The following is a 22,370-nucleotide window of genomic DNA, read 5'->3' on the forward strand; positions in this document are numbered from 1 at the left end:
GTTTATTTAATATATATATTTATTGCTTCCTTTATTTAAAAGGAAACAAGCTCAGCTGTGATAATAGTACATTGCTATGGAAAAGTGGTTGCTGAATGTGCAAACCTTTTAAAACACCAGAGTTAGGGGTTCATTTTCCTTCAAGTACTATAAAACTGGTACAGGCTGCTTCCATAAACACTCATTTGGAACATTTTACTCTGAGCAATATGAAATTTCTTTATTAGCTAAAATTTTTCTTCTGAAGACATGTTATAAATTAATTATTTCTGTATAGCAGGTATAACAGAGGCATTTGGTATAACAGGACGGTCACCTTCCCTAGAGTGCTAGGCTAGACTTGAACGTTTTTTTCCCAAAACTGCCTGAAAAGCAGCTAGATACTATACCAGTCATTTTCTAAAGATGCATCTCATTTCTCCACTGAAGTTTTTTTTAATTATGAGCTTGCATGCAGTACTATATAAAGCATCTTTCAATATGAAGAAAGGATAACCCTGTAAAATGAAGGGTTGCTTCTCAAAAATAAAAATAAATGCAAGTATTTATCAAAACTCAATAAAATATTTAGAGGATTATTAAAAAAAAAAGCAAGTGGGCCTGCAACATAAGCTGTCTTTTGTTTTTATTGAACACCTTCTAAAGCCTAAGGTGAAAATGCTATATTTAAGAGAAAGATATAAGTGAGAAATATTATTCACAAAATAATATCAAAAGGTAAAAAACTGAGCAAGTAGCAGCTTACTGTGCTGGAGTCAGAGACAGCTAGACTTGTCAATTGCCAGAACTTCTCAAAAATGTCTTGACAACATTACAAAGTCTGTGTTTTAAAAACATTAATGCAATTGCCCCTCTCTTCTGTAAGATTTAGATCACTGTTGGGTATAAGAGGTCAACTGGCCATACAAAATAAAAGGTTACATGGCAATCTGCTTAAACGTTCCTGTCACCCAATTTAAATCTAAATGGAGACCTCAATAAAAGATATATTGTTCTTTAATAAATGCTGTGCAACTTGGACAATATTTTAACATTTTTAAAGCTTTTTTAAGTATGCTATTTTCTGGATTTCATTTTAAAATGCACAACCAGAGAATACAATAAGAAATTTATACAACCTTAAAATCAATGCTTAGCTACAAACCACAAGAAAAATGTGACCCACTGTTATATTTTTCCAGTACAACCTGTTTACAGATGCCGACAACTTTCCAACGCACAGATCAAGAGTCAGTGGTCTGGCAAAGCCTCCTTTCAATAACCAATTTATTAATTATAAGTCTGGTATAGTTCATAAATAATTTACTTTTTAGATTATAAATCTATCTATGGTTGCTGAAGTTGAAGGAGAAAAGCAGGTTGCTACTACTTTTGCTGTAATTCATGAGACATCCTAAATAAGTACCATTTGACAAGACACTTTTCAATGATATCAATCAATCAATCACAGAATTTTCTAGGTTGGAAGAGACCTCAAGATCATCGAGTCCAACCTCTGACCTAACGCTAACAGTCCCCACTAAACCATTTCCCTAAGCTCTACATATATCCAACCAAAATACCAAGGGTTTATCTGGAGCCTCTGTCCTATGCTACCTACTCAGTATTTTATTTTTAAAAAGAAGTTTAAGAACTGGAATCCAAAGCAGAGTTACTCAATTTTGACTTTCCCAATCCCTCTGAGGGTTAAATCACATTGCTGTGTCCAGGCAGCCGTCCCCAGGGGCAGCAGCACAGGGAGCAAGCTCCTGCTGGGGCGTGATGCTCGGCAGAGGTGACTGGTGCCTGGGGCTCACTGCGACTACCAGGGGCTGAGGTTTACAGCTCCTTGCAGGTCTCAGCTTGTAATTGCTGCACAATAAACCTGACTATTAAAACTGCTGGGAAATGTTCTTTGACTCCATTAAACTCCTCACTAGCATCCATTACGATTCAGAAGTATCCTGGCTTCTTTCCAGTCTCACTCCTTTTCTCTCACTCCCTCATTTACATTCAGTATGGTATTCATTCACTTCTCATGTTAATTGTTTTTAATATTCTTAACGTATCTTCAAACCTTCAATTTCCGCTTGTTATATAACCTCCTCTTGTCCTCTTTTGTCTTCTCCTTTCTTTTCTCCAGCTTCTTCTCCTCTCATTACTCTGAGCTTTTTCCCTTTTCCATGTAGCATTTTCTTCCACTATTTCTTGCCAGCTGGAGAAAGTTGCTTTTTTTTTTAAACATCTCTTTTTTTGTTGTTGTTGATGTTCTTTTGTTTGCTTGCACAGATTAGGGGGGAAAAAAAAAAAAGCCTGGTAAAGCTCAAAAGCATCTGTGGACCAAATCCAGACATGAATAAATTTTACATGTGGATTCACTTAACTTTTAGGAGATGCAAGGATATCTTAATAAAAAAAAATCATTTTATTAACTAGGAAAAACAGATCACATACACCAGCAAAAACACGAACTTAAATGTTAATAAAAATGCTGAAGGCCATAAACTCTCTCCGTCAATACATTACACCACGTTCCTGTTACAGAAAGCTTTTCTAACGCAATGTGAAAAGATAATAGCAAATGACTAAATTAACATCACATCAAGCTTACTGACTCAACTGCAGAACAAATTATTTTGTTTGGCTTTCATCAAGTCCACTTTTCTTTAAGTTTGGTGAGAACAGAATTAATTAAGATGATCCAGCTGTCTCTTATCTCAGACAGAGAGTCTTGAGGGCACAGGCAGCCTGCGTGAAAGCACATCGGTCAGCCCCAAAAAGAGCAGCACTAACTCCAGCACAGGCAACAATACCTACATGCCGTTCTGACAAGACAATACTGAACTGTCTCCAATTATGGCTAAATTACCACTTAGCATTCAAGATCACTCAGGATTTTTCCAAAAAGCTTTCTTGCCTGTGATTTTTTTTTTCTTGACTGCAATAAAGCTGCACAGTATCAGAAATGTTTTCAGAAGTCACAGCCCTGCTGGGATTTGAGAATATAGCTGAAACGCCGATGTACTCTATTGAGGGTTTTCACCAGACAATCTGAAATAGCCAGATCTTTCAAGCCCCCTCTCTTTCCCACTCCAAAAATGTGATTTTCTGCCTTTTTTTTTTAAATTATTATTATTTTTAAGATGGAACTAATGGGAAATTCGAGCTTGCAGTTTTACCATAAAATGATCTTCTTCTCCAATGTTCTAACTACAGATCACAGTGGGCTTGAAAACACCTGCCTACCACTGTTTCAACACAATTCTTGGATATGTCCCTATTAAATAGCTAACTTGCTATCCTGGACCATAACTTCCTTCCCAGAGCCCTTTCCAGTATACAGGCAGATTTGTCAATCTAGGCTTGAAAGAGTGAGCTTCTGTTTTCAAGATGAGAAAATACCAAAATGATAAGGAAGGGAAAAGTTAAACCATTTCAGACCTGCTTGCAGCAGTGTTAGAGATGCTTGTCTAAAATTGTGTGACTTTATCTCTTACAGGTCAGTTAAACTGGCAAAAGCCAGGACAAAAAGGAAACATTTCTTCTACTTCAGGCCTTCTAACAGCAGTGGTATCCTTGTTCTTAGGGGAAAAAAAAATAAAATAGAATCAAATCAATAGGTCACTGTGCTTTATTCTTTTATTGACTAAATTTATCATGCTAGAATTTGTTCCCATGAGAGACACACGCTCCTTAGCCTATTTTTACATTTTGCTTCCGTTTTAGATCCACCCCCTCGATGCAGAGGTTGCTCTGCACACAGTCCTCACCATTTCAATAACATCTCGTTCAGCACCGCGGCTCCTCACGGTTGGATCTCGTGCACATACAGGGCTGATACAATATGAAACTTTTTCTGTGCAAAAACTAAATCATTTTATTGCAAAACAGCATGGCAAGAGCACAGACCTCAAGAATTCTTACCGCAGTTCTCCTTTCACCATTCTCAGTGGACATCCAGCTACACATGGACTTCGTTGCTTTCACTGGGTCCACTACTTGTACCCAATTTTTAACCAGAAAATTAACCCTTAAGTACTGAAACTCTAGATTTTTATTGTTGACTCCATGTGTTTTAGTTTGTGGGTTTTTTTTTCTTTGTTTTTCCACTGCTTTTTAGGATCTCTTCTACTCCTGGGAACAGTTGGTGACTATTTTTAGACCCCTGCAAAATTTCTCTATATAACTCCCTGCCTCTAGCACCCACAGTTTTTAAATTAAAATTTGTGATTTCTTAAATAGAAGAGCTATTCAGTAAAGCGTGTGCAATTTGGGGAAGTATTAAATTATTCTACAACCGCTTTCTTCCTTCTATTTTCATTTCTCTGTCCTGCTTTGTGATTTGATTTATTATTTTTTTTAATTGAATTTTCCAGACCCACACAAACCATTCCTCTGGCCTTTCCTTCTTATATTAAAATACAAGATTTAATGAATTCTTCTGCATCAGAAGTAATGGAATGCCCCAAGTCAAAAGATCAGAACAAGTTGGGGCCCATTATAGACACTGCCAGCTTAACTGGTCACAGTGCAGAAGAGTCCCATGGAAATTTGTAAAGGCAAAGGGGAAAAGTGGAGGCTGCTAAATTCTCTGCAAGGGAAAGGTTGCCAAAAACAAGTCAGAGTTACCTGCCCCTTCTCTTGCAGCCTACAAAGGGGTGTAGAAGAAAATAGGATTCTCAGTAGCACCAAAAATTTAAGTGAACAATAACCATCCAAACAATTTTGGTGATCAACACATTTTGGTAAGTGAGTTTGCAAAACCAGTGACATCCACACAACCCTACAACATCCATTTTCCTGCTGCTACAAAACAGCAATTCCAGAATGACAGAACCAAATGTTATGGTGAGGAAAACAGTGCTTAGAGAGTTAATGCAACCTGACAGTTCTGTAAGGTACCACTTAATTACTGTGTTAAAAACCAATCATCAACTTCTATGCAAGTAAATCGTCAACAGACAGCAGATTATTTATATTTGAAAAATCTCCTTTCATAGGAGAATGTTCATCCTGCATACCTGATAACCAGAATTGTACTTATATTGGATTATTGAAAAATACTGGATAATTGAAATGGTTTACAAGGCTGCCCTTTAACAACAGTGCCTTCACGTGTTTATTATAGGCATTTTCTTATTTTGAAGTTAAGATTCCGCTATGTTTTATAATTGCAATTCTGTCCTCCTACACATTCGAGAGCGAATTAGGTCAATTCCAAACTATTTGTAGAACCTCCTACAGAGAAAGTAGTTTGAGATTTTACAACACATGAAGGTAAAAATAAGCAGAGTCAACCTACTGGTGTCATAAGACTTGTGAACTGTCAATTTTTGGTTCTAGCCTAATAAAGATCCCTAGAGTAGTAAGAACCAAAACAGGAGAAGGATTGTCCTTGGCCAGAGGTTGCATCCACATCATGTTTACTAATACTTTAACAATGTTTATTATATCAGGTTCCCCAATTACCTTGTAAACTTATTTCTACTTTTGGCATCTGTAACATCCTGTGGCAATGAGTTCCACTATATAATTATGAACTGCATGAAAAAATGTTTCCTTCTGTTTATTTTAAACCAACTGCTGGGTAAGAACCAGGAGTCAACAAAACTATGTTATAAGAAATAATGAATAACCATATCCTCCCCAACTTCTGCGCAACATTAGCAGTTTTATATATCATGCATTTCTTCTGAGCTTATTTCTCTTCCAAGCTGCAGAGTTCCAACCATCCTGTTCAAATGCTGGGTCTCTCTCTCCACATACAACCTGGTTTATCAATATTTTAAAAAACGACATTGACGACTGTTTGCACTGTTCCAGCCTGGTCATGGATATCATCGTGGTGTTTGTACAGAGCTATATTCAGCTTCAAGATCTCTAGCCAGCCCCCTCCTGTAAGCATTATTGAATAGTATTAAAAAGTTAACGCTTTTGCCATTTTATTAATCTGTTATTTTGTATCATCTTCCCACAGCTGTTCATTTTCACAGATTTGGGGATTTTCATCTTCTGAATAGTGTATGAGTACAAGCTGATTTTTGCTGTTTAGCCCCTTTCACTGACTTCAAAATGCTGAATAGTAAAGACTTCCACATAGATCCCTGCAGGATCCTACTCCTGACTTTCTTTCATTGTGATAACTGATATTTCATTCTTATCCTTTATTTCTTAGCTTTGTTTCTTAAACCAAGACTTTTCTCTTACTTTTTTGACCACCTGGTTTCTTCAATAAACTCTGGCAACTCCTATCCAACAGACTTGCAAGTTATAGTAGTCTACAGCAACCGCGTTGGCTCTTCTTTATTATTTTACTTTCCCTATGTGCTTTTTTTTTCATATTTACAAACACATCTTCTCCTTTGATTTTAATACAATTTTAATTTTGATATGGACAGAAATAAAACTTTCTGGGTTGCAGCTTCACACAGAGTAAGCTACATTTCCAAATTCTTTTTGACTACGTATTTGAAGTAGTCCAGACTTGTTGGGTGTAGGCTGATTAGTCCAGGCAATTTGTTATAATTCATTTTAATCAGCTTATCCTAAAATTTCTTCCCCTGACACTTCAATTTGAAGCAGACCTTCTGAAAGCTCCAGTGTGTAAGCTCCAGTGTGGGAACTTTGATATACCTTCCATAACTGACACAGATGCAAAAGGAGTCTTTTAAGATTGGCTTCTGCAGATTTATCTTCTGCTACTGTTCTCACAGAGCCTTGATCCATACTGGATCTTGAAACCCTCTTGGGTCTCTTGGTTCTGATGAGCTTGAAGATCTCCTCAAAGCTCCTTCTGTGCCTGTCCTCTGTTTTTCACATTTAACTTAGCAGCTATTCACTCTCCTGTTTTCCACTTTGAGTTACAATTTCTACTGTATAAAGTCCCTCTTTATAAAGAGTGTTACAGATTTCCCTTATTTGCAGTTTAACAATACTGTATTTTTTTCCCCTTATGATAGATGGTAGATATTTACTCTAATATTTAATATGGTAGCTCTTGATACCACTAAAAGCTTTATTATTTTACCTGTTCATTATAACTGTTTCCTAACTATCTTCCTCATTTAGCTGTAGTTCTCTCCATAAGACGTTACTGCAATACATTTTACACTTGCTCTTAAACCAATATGGAAATCATTTGTTATGGCTACTTTTGCAGGATAGCTCAGCAGTAATTTCATCTTAAACTAGGTCTTGTGCACTGCACATTTATCAAAAGCGACTCCTCATGTGAGCTGACAGCTTATCAGAAAACCCAATATATTCTTCTTCACCTCTACATTTGCTGAGTCTTCGTACACGTAATAGAACATAGAATAATGGCAAATGCTTCTTGCCTCAGCATCTTACCTCCTTTAGCACTTCACAGTAATTTTCCATCCCATTTACATGGTCAACAGTCCAGCCCTCATAGTATTTTGATCTATTTGCACACAAATTCAAGCCATAAGAGTACTTTCTTATCTACACTTGCATAGCTTTAACTGTAAAGCCTAAAATATAATAATGTCACTCAGTAGTTTGCACTGTCATCTCTATATAAATGTTTATCCTTACACAGGCATCTTCTCATACCTATTTTCTGAGATACCAAATATACCAATATCCAGATTTAAAACCAGCATTCCAGCTCTCACACTCAATTTTTCACATTTCAAAATTTGTCCAGAAGCCCATCTACAACTGCTATTGGTCTAATTGACTTTTAGAAAAAATATTTTAAAAGTATTTTTAAAAGAGAAGCAAGCAGTAAATACATACATGACGGTGTTAATCCCTGACAGTTGTTGAAACATCTGCAGACCACAACCCACAATTAAGGCTCTTCGAGTTGGAGGGTATGTTAGCATTCTGCAGATCACAGGTCCAGCTTCAAAAACAAACAAACAAAACAAAACAAAACAAAAAAGAATACGTAATAGTTCTTAAGTGATCTCTATCAAGACAACGTTCCCAGGCACAACAGGTTTTGCACCTTAGCTTCAAACAAGTTTGGGCTATTTCACTTATTTTTGAACAACTTTTTCAGTTCAGTTCTGCTTTTCCATGTTGTACTACGTTAAGATGATTTTCATGAAGCTCAAGCAAAAAAATGAAACAATTTTTGGACACAACGTACAGTGTAATTGATGGTAGATGCACAGCTCTCCTATATCGTACCAACAGATTGCACATCTGTTGTAGCTGAATGTACTCAAAGTTATCACAAAATATCATTTTTGTTCCTTTTCTAAAAGTTCCCACTGTTAACTGAAGGGTTACTTCAGAAATGCCATTACATACTGCTCAAAGCTGAATCACACTGATAAATATGTGTCCCACCAATGTTCTCTCAATTTCCAAAAAACTGTTGCAAGTTTGGGTATTTTTAAGGTGTGGGCGAGGTCTATGCTGCACAGCTGTAAGGCCAGTAGAGGGAGCATAAAATAATTAAACTTGATCCATACCTTTGGTAGCATTGGTATGACTCAAAAGTCAGAAAACACTTTATTACTGAAGAGAAAGCCAAACATTTGTGGCAAACAGAGAAAGTTTTCTTCTCTGCAACTTTTAAATTTTTAAAGTATCCTTAAAAAAATTAATACAGAAAACTATACAAAACCAGGCAAAAATAATTTTTTGTCTCTACTACTTACTTGCATTTCTTTCTGCTTAGTTTGTTGTTTGGGTCAGAAGAGTTCACAAGAATATGTTCTAAGTTTTATACATCTTATCACACCTGATATACATACCCAGAACACCTAACTAGATGACAATACATACAAGGCAAAATAGTTGCCATCAAAATAAAAAAAAAAAAAGCTTAATACAAGTTGTAACTGGAGGTGAAGAGGATCTATACATGTATTTTATGGCTACACTTTTACATTTTCATTGAAGTCCTCCCTGAACATACAGAAAATATTACATGTATTGATTCAAAATAAAAACCATTACTGGTCTGTTAGCAAAGAACAAATTACACACAATGAGTTTTGATTTCGGACAGGTCCTGCCGTATAGGTGCAGCATGACCTCCAAAACATCTCTCTGTGTGAGTGAAATCAAGTTACTGATAAACAGAGCCAACCTCAAGCAAGGTAAGATATTCTCATACAAGATGCATGGCACGGCTGGGCAAACAACTCTATCAAAGGGTTCAGGAGTCAAAGTGGCATTTCCTTGGTAGCAGGACAACAAAACATTTGCTGCTAGCTAGGAACCGTCCACAGCTCACACATACTCTCAGATTTCTCCTCCACTACAAGCTTTACACAGAAAAAAAAAATGCTAATAAATGCATCTCTCAAGCATAATTCACTAATATCAGCCATCAGCTTTCCATGCTCTGCATCCCACTTGAGCATGAAGGCTTTGGGCTTAAAACTCTTGGTCCACAATGGATTCTGCAGCATCTGTCGTGAACCCTGGCTGGTGAATGCCTATGAGACATCATCTGTTCTTCATAAACTTCTTATAAATTCCTTAATCAAGCTTAAAAACTGTCTTTATCTTTAGAAGACCTTACACAGCTCACCTAAATCTTGACCCAACAATGAGGCTTGTTGAATGAGCTGGAACTCTACAGCAGGGGTTGGTAGGAAAGGAGGCAGAAGTTTCACAAGGAACTGATGCAAGGTTTTTAACAATTCCCGATCCATCAGCTATTCAATGAAAGTTACATGAAACTCTCTTCACAATAAGGCATTGTACAAAACAATTAGAAAGAAGGCATTGAAATGAATAGCTCGAAATTAAAGCAGCTGTTCCCAGACAATGGCTTGCAACTCAGAGGGAGTCATGAACTCTCCGCAAAACTTAATTGCAAAACTGGGTTTGTATGGCTGAAGTGGGTCACTGCAGAAAAGTGTGAGACCATGTATTGAAGTCTGCCTAGACCTTTCCAGCATCCAGTCACCTAAATTCACTAAGTATTTGTGGCTTTTTTTTTTTTTTTAAATCAGATTTCTGACTAACTGCATCAGAACCATGATGCTAAAATCAGCATATTGGTTTATGTCAGAGATTAAAAAGTTTCAGTGCAAATCTGTATCAGAGCAACTGCACATATGAATAGGCATACACAAAATTAAAGGGTTTTCTTTCATAAAATTCAGGTCTACAAACCAATAAACAGACTGAAAGACATAAAAGAAATCATTATCTCTATAATAAAGGCGCTTTTCAAACTCAGCTAAAAAATCAAAGGACTTGGACTATAAAGTGTCTGTTTTTTGAAATAGAAAGGTTTGAAATTTTTTCTTAAAAATACCTGGCCTTAAAACTATCTAAACTATTTTTGCATTTTCCTGTCTTCAATCCCACCATCCATCTTGTGCTGTGCTCATTTACTACAGCCATCTTGAAACTAAGCAATCATGGTTGTTCCCAACAGAGGATGCTTCTAAACTGAAGGATGCAAAAGTTTTCAGAATGAAACACATTTTTCTACTGAAAATACATCTTTTGAAAACTAAAACTGTAGTTCAAAAAAAATGTAGGTCAATAGTTTCTGATAACTGCTATATTTCCTCTTATTACAATAGACTAAAATAGCACAAAGCAACAAAATAGAGAAATTAAAAAATGGAATAAAAACAACAACAAAAAACATTTGGCAATTTTTACAGTGGAAAAAATAGATCTTTATCTCCAAAAGTCAGTATTTTTTGTTCATGATACTTCTGCCTTCAAGCTATTGTCTTCTCCTTAGCTAGGAGATTTAGGCACATTCCTGCGCTTGAACTTGAGAAACCACTGAGGTGTTTGTTTTTCTCCTTCTACACTACGAATAAAAATGAAGTCAAAAGGATGAGACCTACTAAAGTCATCATTAATTTAATGAGACTAGATTTGCTTTTTTGTACTGTGCCTTCAGATAATTACTTTATCTGCAAAATACGCTCTAGTAAAAGCCAGCTGAAGCTTTTTTTTTTTTTTTTTTCTCTAGTGAAAGTGCAAAATGGCAGCAACTGATAGAGAGTAATGGGAAAATTGGGATACTGCTGTTGTAGAGGTGAAACTGCATGAACGACTGCTGTGTTCAAACTGGCTTTTTCTGAGCTTGGTCTAAGCTTTCTAGCTAACCAGACATTCATCCTTGTAAGAAAAAGGGGGGAAAAAAAAACAACAGTAAGATTGGGGAGTTTGGTTTTGCATTCAAAACAACAAAACAAACCAACAACCCAAGGATGACCTCTTTGCTTATGCTGAGATAAACCAAGATGGGGAGAAGCTGTTCTCAACAAATTATTATGCACTCAGAAGGTGAGCCATGCTTTCCAAATGTTACACTGTGTTAGTTACCTGAAACTTTTAACACCAGCTTCTTATATTTTAGCTGGTCTTCTTGTTGTTAGGTATTACCTGTAAGTAAACTTGGTTCAGACGTTCTGAATCACTGGGGAAGGCTTTCTGGTTTTCATCTGTAGGGAAAAGGGATAGCGTGGAAACCATAGGAGTTTGGGTGTGATCCACTGCCAACTACATCATCTAGAGACTTGTCAAAACCAACAAAACCAACAAGTCCTAGTTCTAAAAGGATTTTAAATAATGAAAGATAAAAGTAGAAGAATGGATACTAATGATTTCTCAGCATCTCCTCCTGAAAATATGCTACGTATAATTCCAGGGGAAAAAAAAATAGAGTAGATAGACATAAAGCCAACCTGAAAATCCCTCAGCAAATGCGAGCAGGCATCTGGTGCCTGGAAACCTTGTGATGCCCCAGCCCCTCAACTTATTAGTGCAGTACTTGGCAAAATTCCTCATGCAGGAAACTATGACGAGAGACTGAACTGTGCCAAAGCCATTTACAGGTTTGAATACCCTTTTGCCAACCAATCGAGGTGACAGCTTGTAGCAACAGCTTAAAGCTACCTAGGGCTCCTGCCAGCATTTTGTGTTCTTGCTGTAAAGGAGTGTTTCTGAAAAAGCAGGCTTACCAAGCACCAGGTTTAGCATCAGTTAAGCTCACCCTACAAATTAGTTTTGCAAACCCATTCTCATCCTAAAATTAGTCGATACCTTCTCTTCCATCCAGACACGCCTTCAAAGAACTGGTCTACAGACAGAAACGGAAGGCTGGTGATGTGGATAGCAGACCACTGATGCAGGAACCACTCCTCTTGTTTGGCCTTTCCTTACAGAAAGGCAGCTTCTAGCCCTGCTATCTCTGCATCAGCTGGAAAACATTCCTCTGCTTAAGACCCAGAGCTATCACAGGTGTGATATACTAAAGCAAACACTCTTCCCCTTCACTAGCCTATTATTATTTCTAAAAGTATCAACTTCATTCATTTTTCCCTTTTGTAAAATCGACCAAATTAGGAAATAGCTTACATAGTTTTGAGATCAAAACTGCATTATTTATCCTGAACAGATAAAAAACAATTGTACTTACAAACTAAGCTCTTCCCCACTATTTTACATTTCTACTAGCATCAGAAGAATAACTTGCAGCACTAGAGGAAGCTTCCTAGTCCATACAGTTCTCTGTTCCTTTGAGAAAGCTCAAAAGGTTGCTTGTTTGAGTCTTTTTTATGTCAGTCACCCATCAGCCAAGAATGAGAAATTCTTGATTCTTAGGATTCTGAAATTCTGATTCTTAGGATTTTTAGGTTTTCCACAGCAAAAACATCCAATGGTATAACAACAGAGCCTGCTCTAATAGAAAATAAAAGTATATTAGACACAATCTTTTTGGTTCTAAAGTTAAGGAATGCAAGGAGTTTTTCCATGCCTATTTGAATTGAAAGAGGTTTTTTCCTTGCTCAGGAAACATAGATTTCAAATAAATGGTCCCTCTAAATTATCTTTTTAATCCATACAGAAACACTCAGAACAAAGATTTTTTTTTTCTTTTTGTTTTGACAAAAAGTTGTGTTAGTCTTCTGGGAATCATGAAAACAAAGCAATTTTCTTCTATTTGTAAAAGGAATAAAAAAAAACATCTTTCCCTTGATAACACATTCTTTGACATAAAGCTCTAGTGATGGAAAATCTATATGACTGAGTACTGGCACAAAGAAAGCAGCAGTTAAGAATGCCTTTGAATAGGATGAGAGGCAGTCAAAAGTTGGGAAGCAAAAAAAAAAAAAGTTCATTTTGGCTCTGTATTACATGTTCTTTATAAAAAACAGATCCCACTGTAATGAAATCTGTTCAAACTGGAGAAAGCATGGCAAAGCAGGTAACAGCACCATTTACATGATGCCAATGGGAGCTGAGAGAAGTGCTCACGATGACCAAAGAGAGGCGATGACCATGGGGCTGGACCAGAGCCTGGTACTGTCAAAACCTGTGGAGGAGGGCAGTGAGATGTTTTTTTTTCCTGTTTATTTGGTAGGAAGACTGGGGTAGGGACAAAGAAAAGCAAGTGTCACATTATGGTTTGCTTCTGTCTTGATAAGTACCTTGGAAATAAAGGCATTAAGGATGACTTGGACATACCCACAGCCTGCAGTGTGGTTTTCTTTTCATAGTCTGCTCCAGAAGTGCTTTACATAGGAAATGGGAACACGATCCTCACAGCTGGAGAAAGCAGATGAGGAAAGATAAGATGATGTACCTAGACTTACGCAGGCACAATCGAAAGGAGCCAAGCATTTTAACAGCCTGAAGATCTTCCCACTCCACACTCTCATCACCTAATGAATGGTAGCACAGAGCGTTTATCAATCTGGAATTGGAAAGCTTTTTTTCTTTCAGTTCAAGTCAAGGAAAAACACTTAGAAGAAAATTGCAGTGAGGACAGTTTCGAGAGTGATTTATTTACTTTTTAATTAAAAAAGCACAAGAAAAGCTGATGACTCAGAGTTCCCTCTAACCTAATCAGTAATCTACTATCAAGTTGATCTTTCCAGCTGTTACTGTATTAACACTCATACTGATATTGTATTTTGTTTCCAACATGGCACAATTCAAGCCTTACATTTTTGGCAAATTTTTCTGCCAAGATGTTCAAGATGTTAGGGTTTTGCCTTTCCCCCCCCCGCCCCTTATCCTCTGTCCTTTGTTTCCAAATGAAATATTTGCCTTCCCGCCCTAGATCAGTGTTTTTAACAGTGGAAATAGATTTCCATTCCTTGCACTCCAAACAAATTAAACACAGGGAGACACTTCCTGGAGGGAAGGAAAAAAAAAAAAAAGGAAATTTAGTAGAACTGGAAAAAGAATTCTGGAGCTCAATGAAAGTCTCAATGGGAACTTTTGGATACGATCTGTTGCACGCTTGTTCTTTTGCTTACTGTCTTAATAGTGTATTTAGTTTAGACCTTCTCCTTAAAAGGGGAAAAAGGGATTTATCTGTGCGATTTATCTGAAAAACTACTGTATTTTTTTTCTCTTTTTAAAGTTCAGATAACGTGAGAAGAGAAGAGAAGAGAAGAGAAGAGAAGAGAAGAGAAGAGAAGAGAAGAGAAGAGAAGAGAAGAGAAGAGAAGAGAAGAGAAGAGAAGAGAAGAGAAGAGAAGAGAAGAGAAGAGAAGAGAAGAGAAGAGAAGAGAAGAGAAGAGAAGAGAAGAGAAGAGAAGAGAAGAGAAGAGAAGAGAAGAGAAGAGAGCCAAGTTTTTGCTACTGCAGATTAGATCTCACTGAAGCAGCAAATCCAAACCAACTACCTGCTTAAGTATTGTCACTGGCTGAACTAGTAATAATTTGCAATTAAAAACACAGAGAACAGATAGCAATCTCTTGGGCTATGATCTTAAGAAGTATTTTTATCATGAGAACCAAAGATTATGAAAAGCTGACGTTCATGACAGTTTTCAAATCTTCCAATTTCTGGAGGATTCACATACAGCCTATGCGAATTAAATTTGAGCCACTCTGGAGTTTCAGACATAATAAAGTACTTCACAACAAAGTATGACTCTTGACAATCTCGCATCAGATATAATCATTAGCATCAATACAAAACCAGCATGGAGGCAGTTTATTTTGCACAAAAAAGACTCTATGGAGAGCCAGATTAGGAACCTTTTCTCATTTATTTCATAATGCTGTCAGTGGTAGCAACAAATTTCATCCAGAAAGATTCACGGATTGTTTTTAACGTACATCCACCACACAGTTTCCAGATTAATTGGAAATTGACTGTTGTTAATTCTGGTTTCCAGCATTAACAAGATCTTTCCTCTGCAAAAAACTTTAGAGAATGCCTCCAAGAGCAGTTTTTGCTAAGGTCAGTGAGACTGGCAGCAAGTAGCTGGATCTATATGCAATTGTTTGGACAGCTGAAATATTTTTTGCCTGTTGGTTAATAGGAGAACATACTGCGGGTCTTGCTTTCATTAAAATGTTTCTTAAAAGTAATTTTGAAACCTTACGTGCAGATGTCCTGTATCATCAGCTGGGACTGAATCACCGAACAAAGGCTCATAGATAAAACAGAATTAAAGAAAATATATGATAATGCTGCACAGAACAGCAGGCAAAAGGTATCTTCTCATGTCATGATTCTGTTTTTAGGGAAAATAGGATTAATATTATGTAACAGACACTTCAAGGTCCCTCACATACTATGAACAACATGAAACCTGAGAGCTGCTTAGCTTATACTGAGTGGAAACCCCTCTGATCATTTTCAGCATAAAGGAGACAGAATGGCATTGCCTAAATGCCATGTTTATAGGAAGTTTCCATATACATATAAAATACTTTAAAGGGCAGTTCTTAAAAAAAATCTTGAAAATCCAGTGGAGTGTAAGATGATACTTGATAACTCTTCCCTAGTAAAGCATGTTTTTTCCTTCAAAAAAATCAATATATGTATCAATCTAAATCATACATAATTAACTGTGTATATAACTGTGTATATTAATGCTTGCTTGTCTTACAAGATAAAATCATGTGAGCATGCTCATTGCTCCTTCTCATTGCTCCTATGCAGCTTTGCAGATCTAGCAGATAAAAAGCAAGATCATAAAGATTTTATTAAACTATTTCAAAACCTGGGGCCTATTTTTCAAAAGGATACAGGAATGCTGAGATTTCCTCGTGAATTTCAGTAGGTAGGTTTTCATCCTGCTTTCATACCCTCAGCAAGTTGAAATAAAGAATAATATCCAAATGATAGATATTGTGCAGAAAATGTTTTCATCTGTTTGCTGTCCTGCTCCTGTGCTGAGCTCTGTTTTAGAATTTTAAGGTGAAATTTTAAGTTTTGACTGATGTCACCTTTTTAACCTGTGTTTCTGATGCAGCAGCTTACAGCTGACCCTAGGGAACACGGCTCCAATCACACCAGTAAAACAAAATCATTAAGAGCGGGTCCAAGCCTCAACAGAGCTGCCATTCCAAAGGGGCACATTTAAGCAAAGGGACATTTCTCAGACATTTGCAGTGATCTGAGCCACTTCAGTTTCCACTGAAAGACATTTCTTTTTTTCCACTATAGGTACCAATAAAAAATATTAAAATACCAATTCTAAATTTGTCACAAGAGGATTATTGTCTCAGAAGAAAAAGGAAAAGGAGCACCAGGATTTACTGAGAGCAAGCATTGCACGCCGTGACTTGCAAGCCAGTGAGAACAAACGTGAGGCTCACAGGAAAACTGGGATGTTTCAAAAAACATACACGTGTTTTGATGTAACTACCAAGGAGTCACACTACCCCACACTCAGTAGGAGATGCAGGAAGACTGAGTGATCTCCAAGCCCACCCAGGCAAGGAGAGGGGAGGGCAGAGTTTGTACTGAGAATGCTCCCCTCCAAAAGGCAGCGTGCACACACCTCACCTACCTGCTGTAGGACTACAGCTTCCAGTTGTTGCTTGGGCACTGGGAAGGGCTCCCCAGGGAAGTGGGAACAGCCCCAAGCATGCCACAGTTCAAGGAGTGTTTGGACAGCGCTCTCAGACACATGGTCTGGTTTTGGGGTGGTCCTGTGTGGAGCCAGGAGTTGGAGTCGGTTATCCATGTGGCTCCCTTCCAAGTCAGGATATTCTGTGATTGTGTGATTTTGCCCACAAAACATTATCACAGTAAAAGCAACCCAGCTTATCACAGAGTGATGTCTAATATCATTTTTCCAAAGAAGAACAAAGGGCTGAGAAAGCCACCGCACATCAAAAGATCGATGTGAGGTTTTAGTTAGTGGTTACAGTACAGAGTTTCACCAGCATATTTTTGACTCCCAGGACATGCAGAGATATTTCAGAAGGACACGGGTGTGGTAGCAGGAGAGCTGGTAGAGACACTACCACAAATCCAGAGGAGTTACGGGGAGGAGATGATTTTGTTTGGAAAGAGTTGATTTTGCCCCCATTTCTCTGGTGCAAGGGCAGCATCTCCAAAGCACCAGAGACCATCCTAGAGCTGCATTCTTGGGGCCGTGCTGACCAAGGGAGCAGGCACAGAGGTCGCCTGCCTCTTCCCACCATCGGGTACTGCTCAGCTTCGTGCAGAGTCCTGCCTGGGGAAGGGTCATCCTGCTGTAGTCCTCGGAGGCCACATCAAGCCCTGGTTAGTGGGATAGGCACAGATGTGTCCATACTGGAAGAACCTCTAGAACAGAGGCTGCTTTGATTCACTTCCACACTATTTTAAGGAATAGAAACGTCCAACTTCTATTTAAAGCACTACGTAAAAATTATGGGTTTGTTTTCAGCACGGGGGTGGGAGCATTCTCACAGAACTGAAGTCTGTTTATCTGACTCCCTGTTTCACGGCTGAAGGTCAAGAAGAATCAGGGCTCACCCTGTCCCCGTGCACCAGTGCTCTGGTTTTCAGCTCCAAATGAGAGCAAAACTCCCCTGCACAGCTTGAACCGCCCTGCACCACTAGACAACACAAAGGAACATGCTCTGGTTGCCAGTGAATACTAAATTAAAAATAAGTAAAAAATGGATTTGAAGGAAAACAATACTTTGCTTTGAGCTGGTCTATATCCACCCTCTGACCAACAAAAGAAAATTGCTATTATACTACAAAAAGCATAACCATCTACTAAAAACAAACAAACAAACAAAAAATCTCTTCAGCTTCCTTTGGTTTTTGTTTTTTCTAAGCTCTAATTCCCCAAAGCCATGTCCCTGTGTCTATACATCTGTGCCAGCAACCTGCTTCCTGAGCATCCCAGTTGTCCTCAAAAATGCTACATGGGAACATGTCACATTCGGCTCCCTCCTAATTTCATTTGTTAATGCTCTTTTTTTTGCAGGGAGACAAAAGAGCAAGGATGGAAACAGAGCTAGCAGCAATGGCAATGTCAGGACACATACAGCAAAATCAATACATATATTTTATATATAAAAAATACGGGAAAACACACTTCAGGCTAATTCTTGCACAAAGAAGATGCTATTAAAATGTGCTATTCAAATATTTTTGGTCTGTTCAAGTTCCAGACCAAGTCTGCTGGAGTTCGGAAGGAATGCCTAGTGAAAAAATATCCACATTACAAGCTCACTGACATTTTTAGGGTTTCAACGTTAAGATTATGACTTGCATAAACGCAGAAAGCATTCTCAGCTGCAACGCTATTTCAAAATGACTTAAACTCCATTCTTAAAGGCAATAAGAGCCTCAACTGGGCTAAGGGAGAAGTCGATTATAGGACCAGTACAAATTCTTATCCAGGGCTTCAGATGCATACATGCACTAGCTAAAGCTAAGCATGAAGCCGGACAAACTTCCCACAGTGATTCACAACATCCCAGTGAAAGCATGGGCTCAGCAACTAGCAGATACTGAATAACATCTCAGTTTCCCCAGGTTTTCCTTACTTTCCTTTCTTTTTTTTTCAGGAAAAAAGTATCGCTAGTGTGGCTGGAATTTCAGGTAACCTTGCTAATCTTCATAGCTCCAGGGCAAACTTCACAGACTGTGATCAGGTTGTGGTTCAGAGAAGGGGCAGGAGTTCACGCAGCCATGCATGTCCTCTATAATAAAGAGTAACTTAAAGAATAAAGAATAACTCCGGGATGCTTAACTTCTTCCTAGAGGCAACACACCTTGTTAGAAGAAACAGATGCTTTAAAGACAAGCCCTAAAAAGAGCAGTATTAATTCCTGTAAACCAAAAAAAAAAAAATATCAAAAAACCTACTCCTATTACTGCAGTTAGAATTTATCAGCTTCAGGGGCTGACAAACATGAAGGTGTCAGCAAATCTGCTTCAAAACATTAGGATTTACAGCAGCATGGTTGGCATCAGATTGCGTCAGGAAATAACGAAAGTTCATTTCCAGTGTTAGATATAAGAAGCATCTGCATCTTTATATGGATACCAGGAAAATATTTTCATGTTTCACAGAAAGAGCATCATTGCCCAACTGTGCCTTCTGCCAACTGTCACCAACCTATTAAGCAGGCTGAAAGGAAAAATTCTTGGGCAGGAAGTCCGGGGGAAAACTTGTAAACAAAACCAGAGGGAGAGCAAAGCTGGAAGAAAGCTGCAGCGTTTGGACCACCTACGTTTCATGGTGGATTTCCAAATATCTCCATTCACTGACCTCATATTTGCTGGCTTTCTCTGAGCTGCCACTTAGTCACTGAGAAACATCTCTGATTCTGATCACACAAGCTGTGCAGCTAGCCGAGAAACTAATTCCATTCTCTACCTATATACAGCTATCTATGTTCTCCCCTGTAGATATATCTATAGACATTCTCTACTGACACAGCTGAGATGAAGACACCAGCAGACAAGCAGAGAAAGTGGACAGTGGAAGTAAGAACAACCTGACTACAACACATGGGGAAAAAAGGCAAATATAAAATTAAATAAGTATGAACTGAATGGAAAAATCAAGCTTACAACACAGAAATAACACCATCTTTGATGAGCTCACAACTTCACGTTTACTTTGGACAACCAGACAAGCAGAGGATGTTTTCTATTTTGGAGACCACTAAGGTACTACACACTAGCCATTGGTAATTTTACGTAGAAACGCCAACAGAGAAAGAAAAAGCCCATATGCCTGTAGTCATAAACCAATTTCCATAAGTATTTTGCCTAATTACCAAGCTATGAATGCATGAAGGAATTCTCATTCAAGCACTTTAACATTCACCTGAAGGAAATGGTGGATGTTTAAGATCAAATATAGTAAAAAATGCAGAGTAACACCGAGACATGCTATCTGTGTGTCTCTATTTCTGCATCTGACACAATAAAACACAAACGAATCACTTGTGTTACCAAACATTACTCGATTGTAAATCCACAGCCAACATCAAGAGTAAGCAGCAAGACTTGGGATGAAAAGTTTGGGCACAGCAGGGCAGCTTTGAGATCAATTCCTCCACCAAGAAGAGGAATTTCCTTAAGGAGAGACAATACTGTGAGGTCCTTCCCTCTTTGGAGAAGTGCTAACTTTGATTGGCAAAAGGGGCGGATACATATAACCCAACCAACCCCAATTGCTTTAAAAAGTTAATGACTTCCCTGTACACTGTTATACAACATGCTTTAATGAAACAGTTCACTCATTTACAAAGAAAATTAATTCCACTGGGCAACACACGGTTTAAGAAGCAGGCATGGCCATGTGCATCTCAGCAAGTCATGCAAGCAGCAGGTGGGGATCATCAGGTTGAAGCAGTCTGAAGCCAAGGCCCATCAATGTACACAGCCCATGATTTGTAGGTTTTCTGCTAGAATGGGTATAGTCTGGTCCCCGAGGCAGAGTATTGCCACTCGGGCCGTTAGAAGCTGCCAGAGACCCTGTCATTGATTTGAGCATTCACATCTCCAAGAGGGTCAGAGAACACTGAGGGTATCCCTGGAGTGGACCTCTTGTTTTGGTCCCCCAAAAGCATTTTTTCCATGGGCCCTAATACTGCCTCACCATCCGAACAGGCAGTACATGGGGTGACGATGGGAGACGAGAAGAGACTCACTGCAGAGCTACACCGCCGTTCAGAGACGAAACATAAATGCAGATGTAGTCAATGCATCTTTTAGCAGCTGACAGCAACTGGAATGGTTTTGCATAAAACCAAACCAGGAAAAAAGCAATGAGCTGCTCCTGTAAACTATTAGGTTTTATTCAAAATTAATATAGAAGTCTACGACAAAATTAATTCAGTATTTTGTAATGCTAGCTCAATGAAATAAATTTTGCAGCAGCTGCCTATGGGCTTGAGCTTTTTTACTTTTTTTTCTTCCCCTCTATTACTAAAAGCTGAGAGTCAACGCAGGTCCTTGACCATTATTGCTGGCATTTTTTGGCAAGAAGCAGATTTTTTTTTCCCTCCAGAATAATTGGTTTTTGTTTTGTTTTGTTTTTGCAACATAATTTTAAGGTCCTATGCCCTCCCGCAGGGCTCTATGTCTTTTTACTAGACAAGTTTAGGAAGTAACAATAAAAAATGTGTGGTGGGGCTTTAGGGGGCACAGTAAAGGCAAGCTCTGATAGCTGATTATGTCCTAAGCCCTTTGCCTGCATCCTGGATTTTCAGGACAACCAAAAGGAAGAGACTTTAGATTTTAAAATAAATCTGTCAGAAGAGGTATGGAAAAGTTGAATAAGCAGGTTTTCGCTTTTAAAAATCAATTTAAAGGAGTGTATACCATATTGCTGCTAAAAGTTGTTGGAAATTAAAAGTAAGCTTTCAGGTCAAATGTCAACCCAACCTTGTGCATTAGGAACAAAATTAGGTGCATATTATCATCCCTAAGCCAACGTGAATTTAGATACCAAAGAGATTAATGCGATGTTACTGAGATGTGTCTCCACAGCCCAAACCTCAGGGAAGGCCACAATTTAAGTGCATTTTAAATCTAAAGCTTTCAGATCCAAGCCCTCACACCAAACACGAATCACTCTGTACTTTCTGCTTTTCAACACCACCACAGCTTTGGCCTGACCCGCACACACCTTCTGCAAGGCAGGAGCCTGACAGAGAGCAACTGTCTGACATCGGCAGGCGGTGTGGTTCTTCCCCTGGTCTCAAACCAACCTTTGCAGCATTAAGAAAAAGAAAAAACACAAGATTTTTAAAGAAGCTGGGTATGAGGTATGAGTGGAGAAGGAAAGCAGAAACTTGGGGCTGTGACTCCGGATATAATTTATCAAAAGAAAGAACAACAAAAACAGATCTTCTCAAAGAGGTAGTTTTAAAGAAAACAATTTGCTGCTGTCTATAGATGAGAATGCTTAGGAGAAAACTCTTAGATGTGCCACAGAGCACAACAGGTCTCTCCCCTGCATGAACCCACCAGGGCACTCACAGTAGGTGTTTTCGGGTGTGCTGAAGACCTGTGAGGAGGAAGGCTGCTCCTGCTTCTCCCTCGGCCAGGCACGGGACTGTCCACCAGCAGCCAGTTCTGCTCAGATGGGCAGCAGAGGGCTGACGAGGCTATCCAGGTGACAGTCACACCCGGGGGGCCAAACAGAGCGTTTCGTAGAAACACGACACACTACATCATCTATAAAGCAAGATATGGAAGTGGTCTGATA

The 22,370-nt window shown here is 38.5% G+C and overlaps 1 protein-coding gene across 3 annotated transcripts in view; it reads right to left on the reverse strand.

Moving 5' to 3' along the window:
• The window catches only part of SLC2A13 (solute carrier family 2 member 13), a 163,154-nt gene that overhangs the window by 85,838 nt on the left and 54,946 nt on the right, over positions 1 to 22,370 (reverse strand). For all 3 annotated transcript variants that reach the window (XM_084506749.1, XM_084506750.1, XM_084506748.1), the window contains exon 4: positions 7,741 to 7,849. In XM_084506749.1, coding sequence (XP_084362875.1) covers positions 7,741 to 7,849 — 109 coding nt within the window. The remainder of the gene's footprint in view (positions 1 to 7,740; positions 7,850 to 22,370) is intronic.

The sequence above is a fragment of the Aythya ferina genome (assembly GCF_964211825.1).
Source record: "Aythya ferina genome assembly, chromosome: 1".
Taxonomy (NCBI): domain Eukaryota; kingdom Metazoa; phylum Chordata; class Aves; order Anseriformes; family Anatidae; genus Aythya; species Aythya ferina.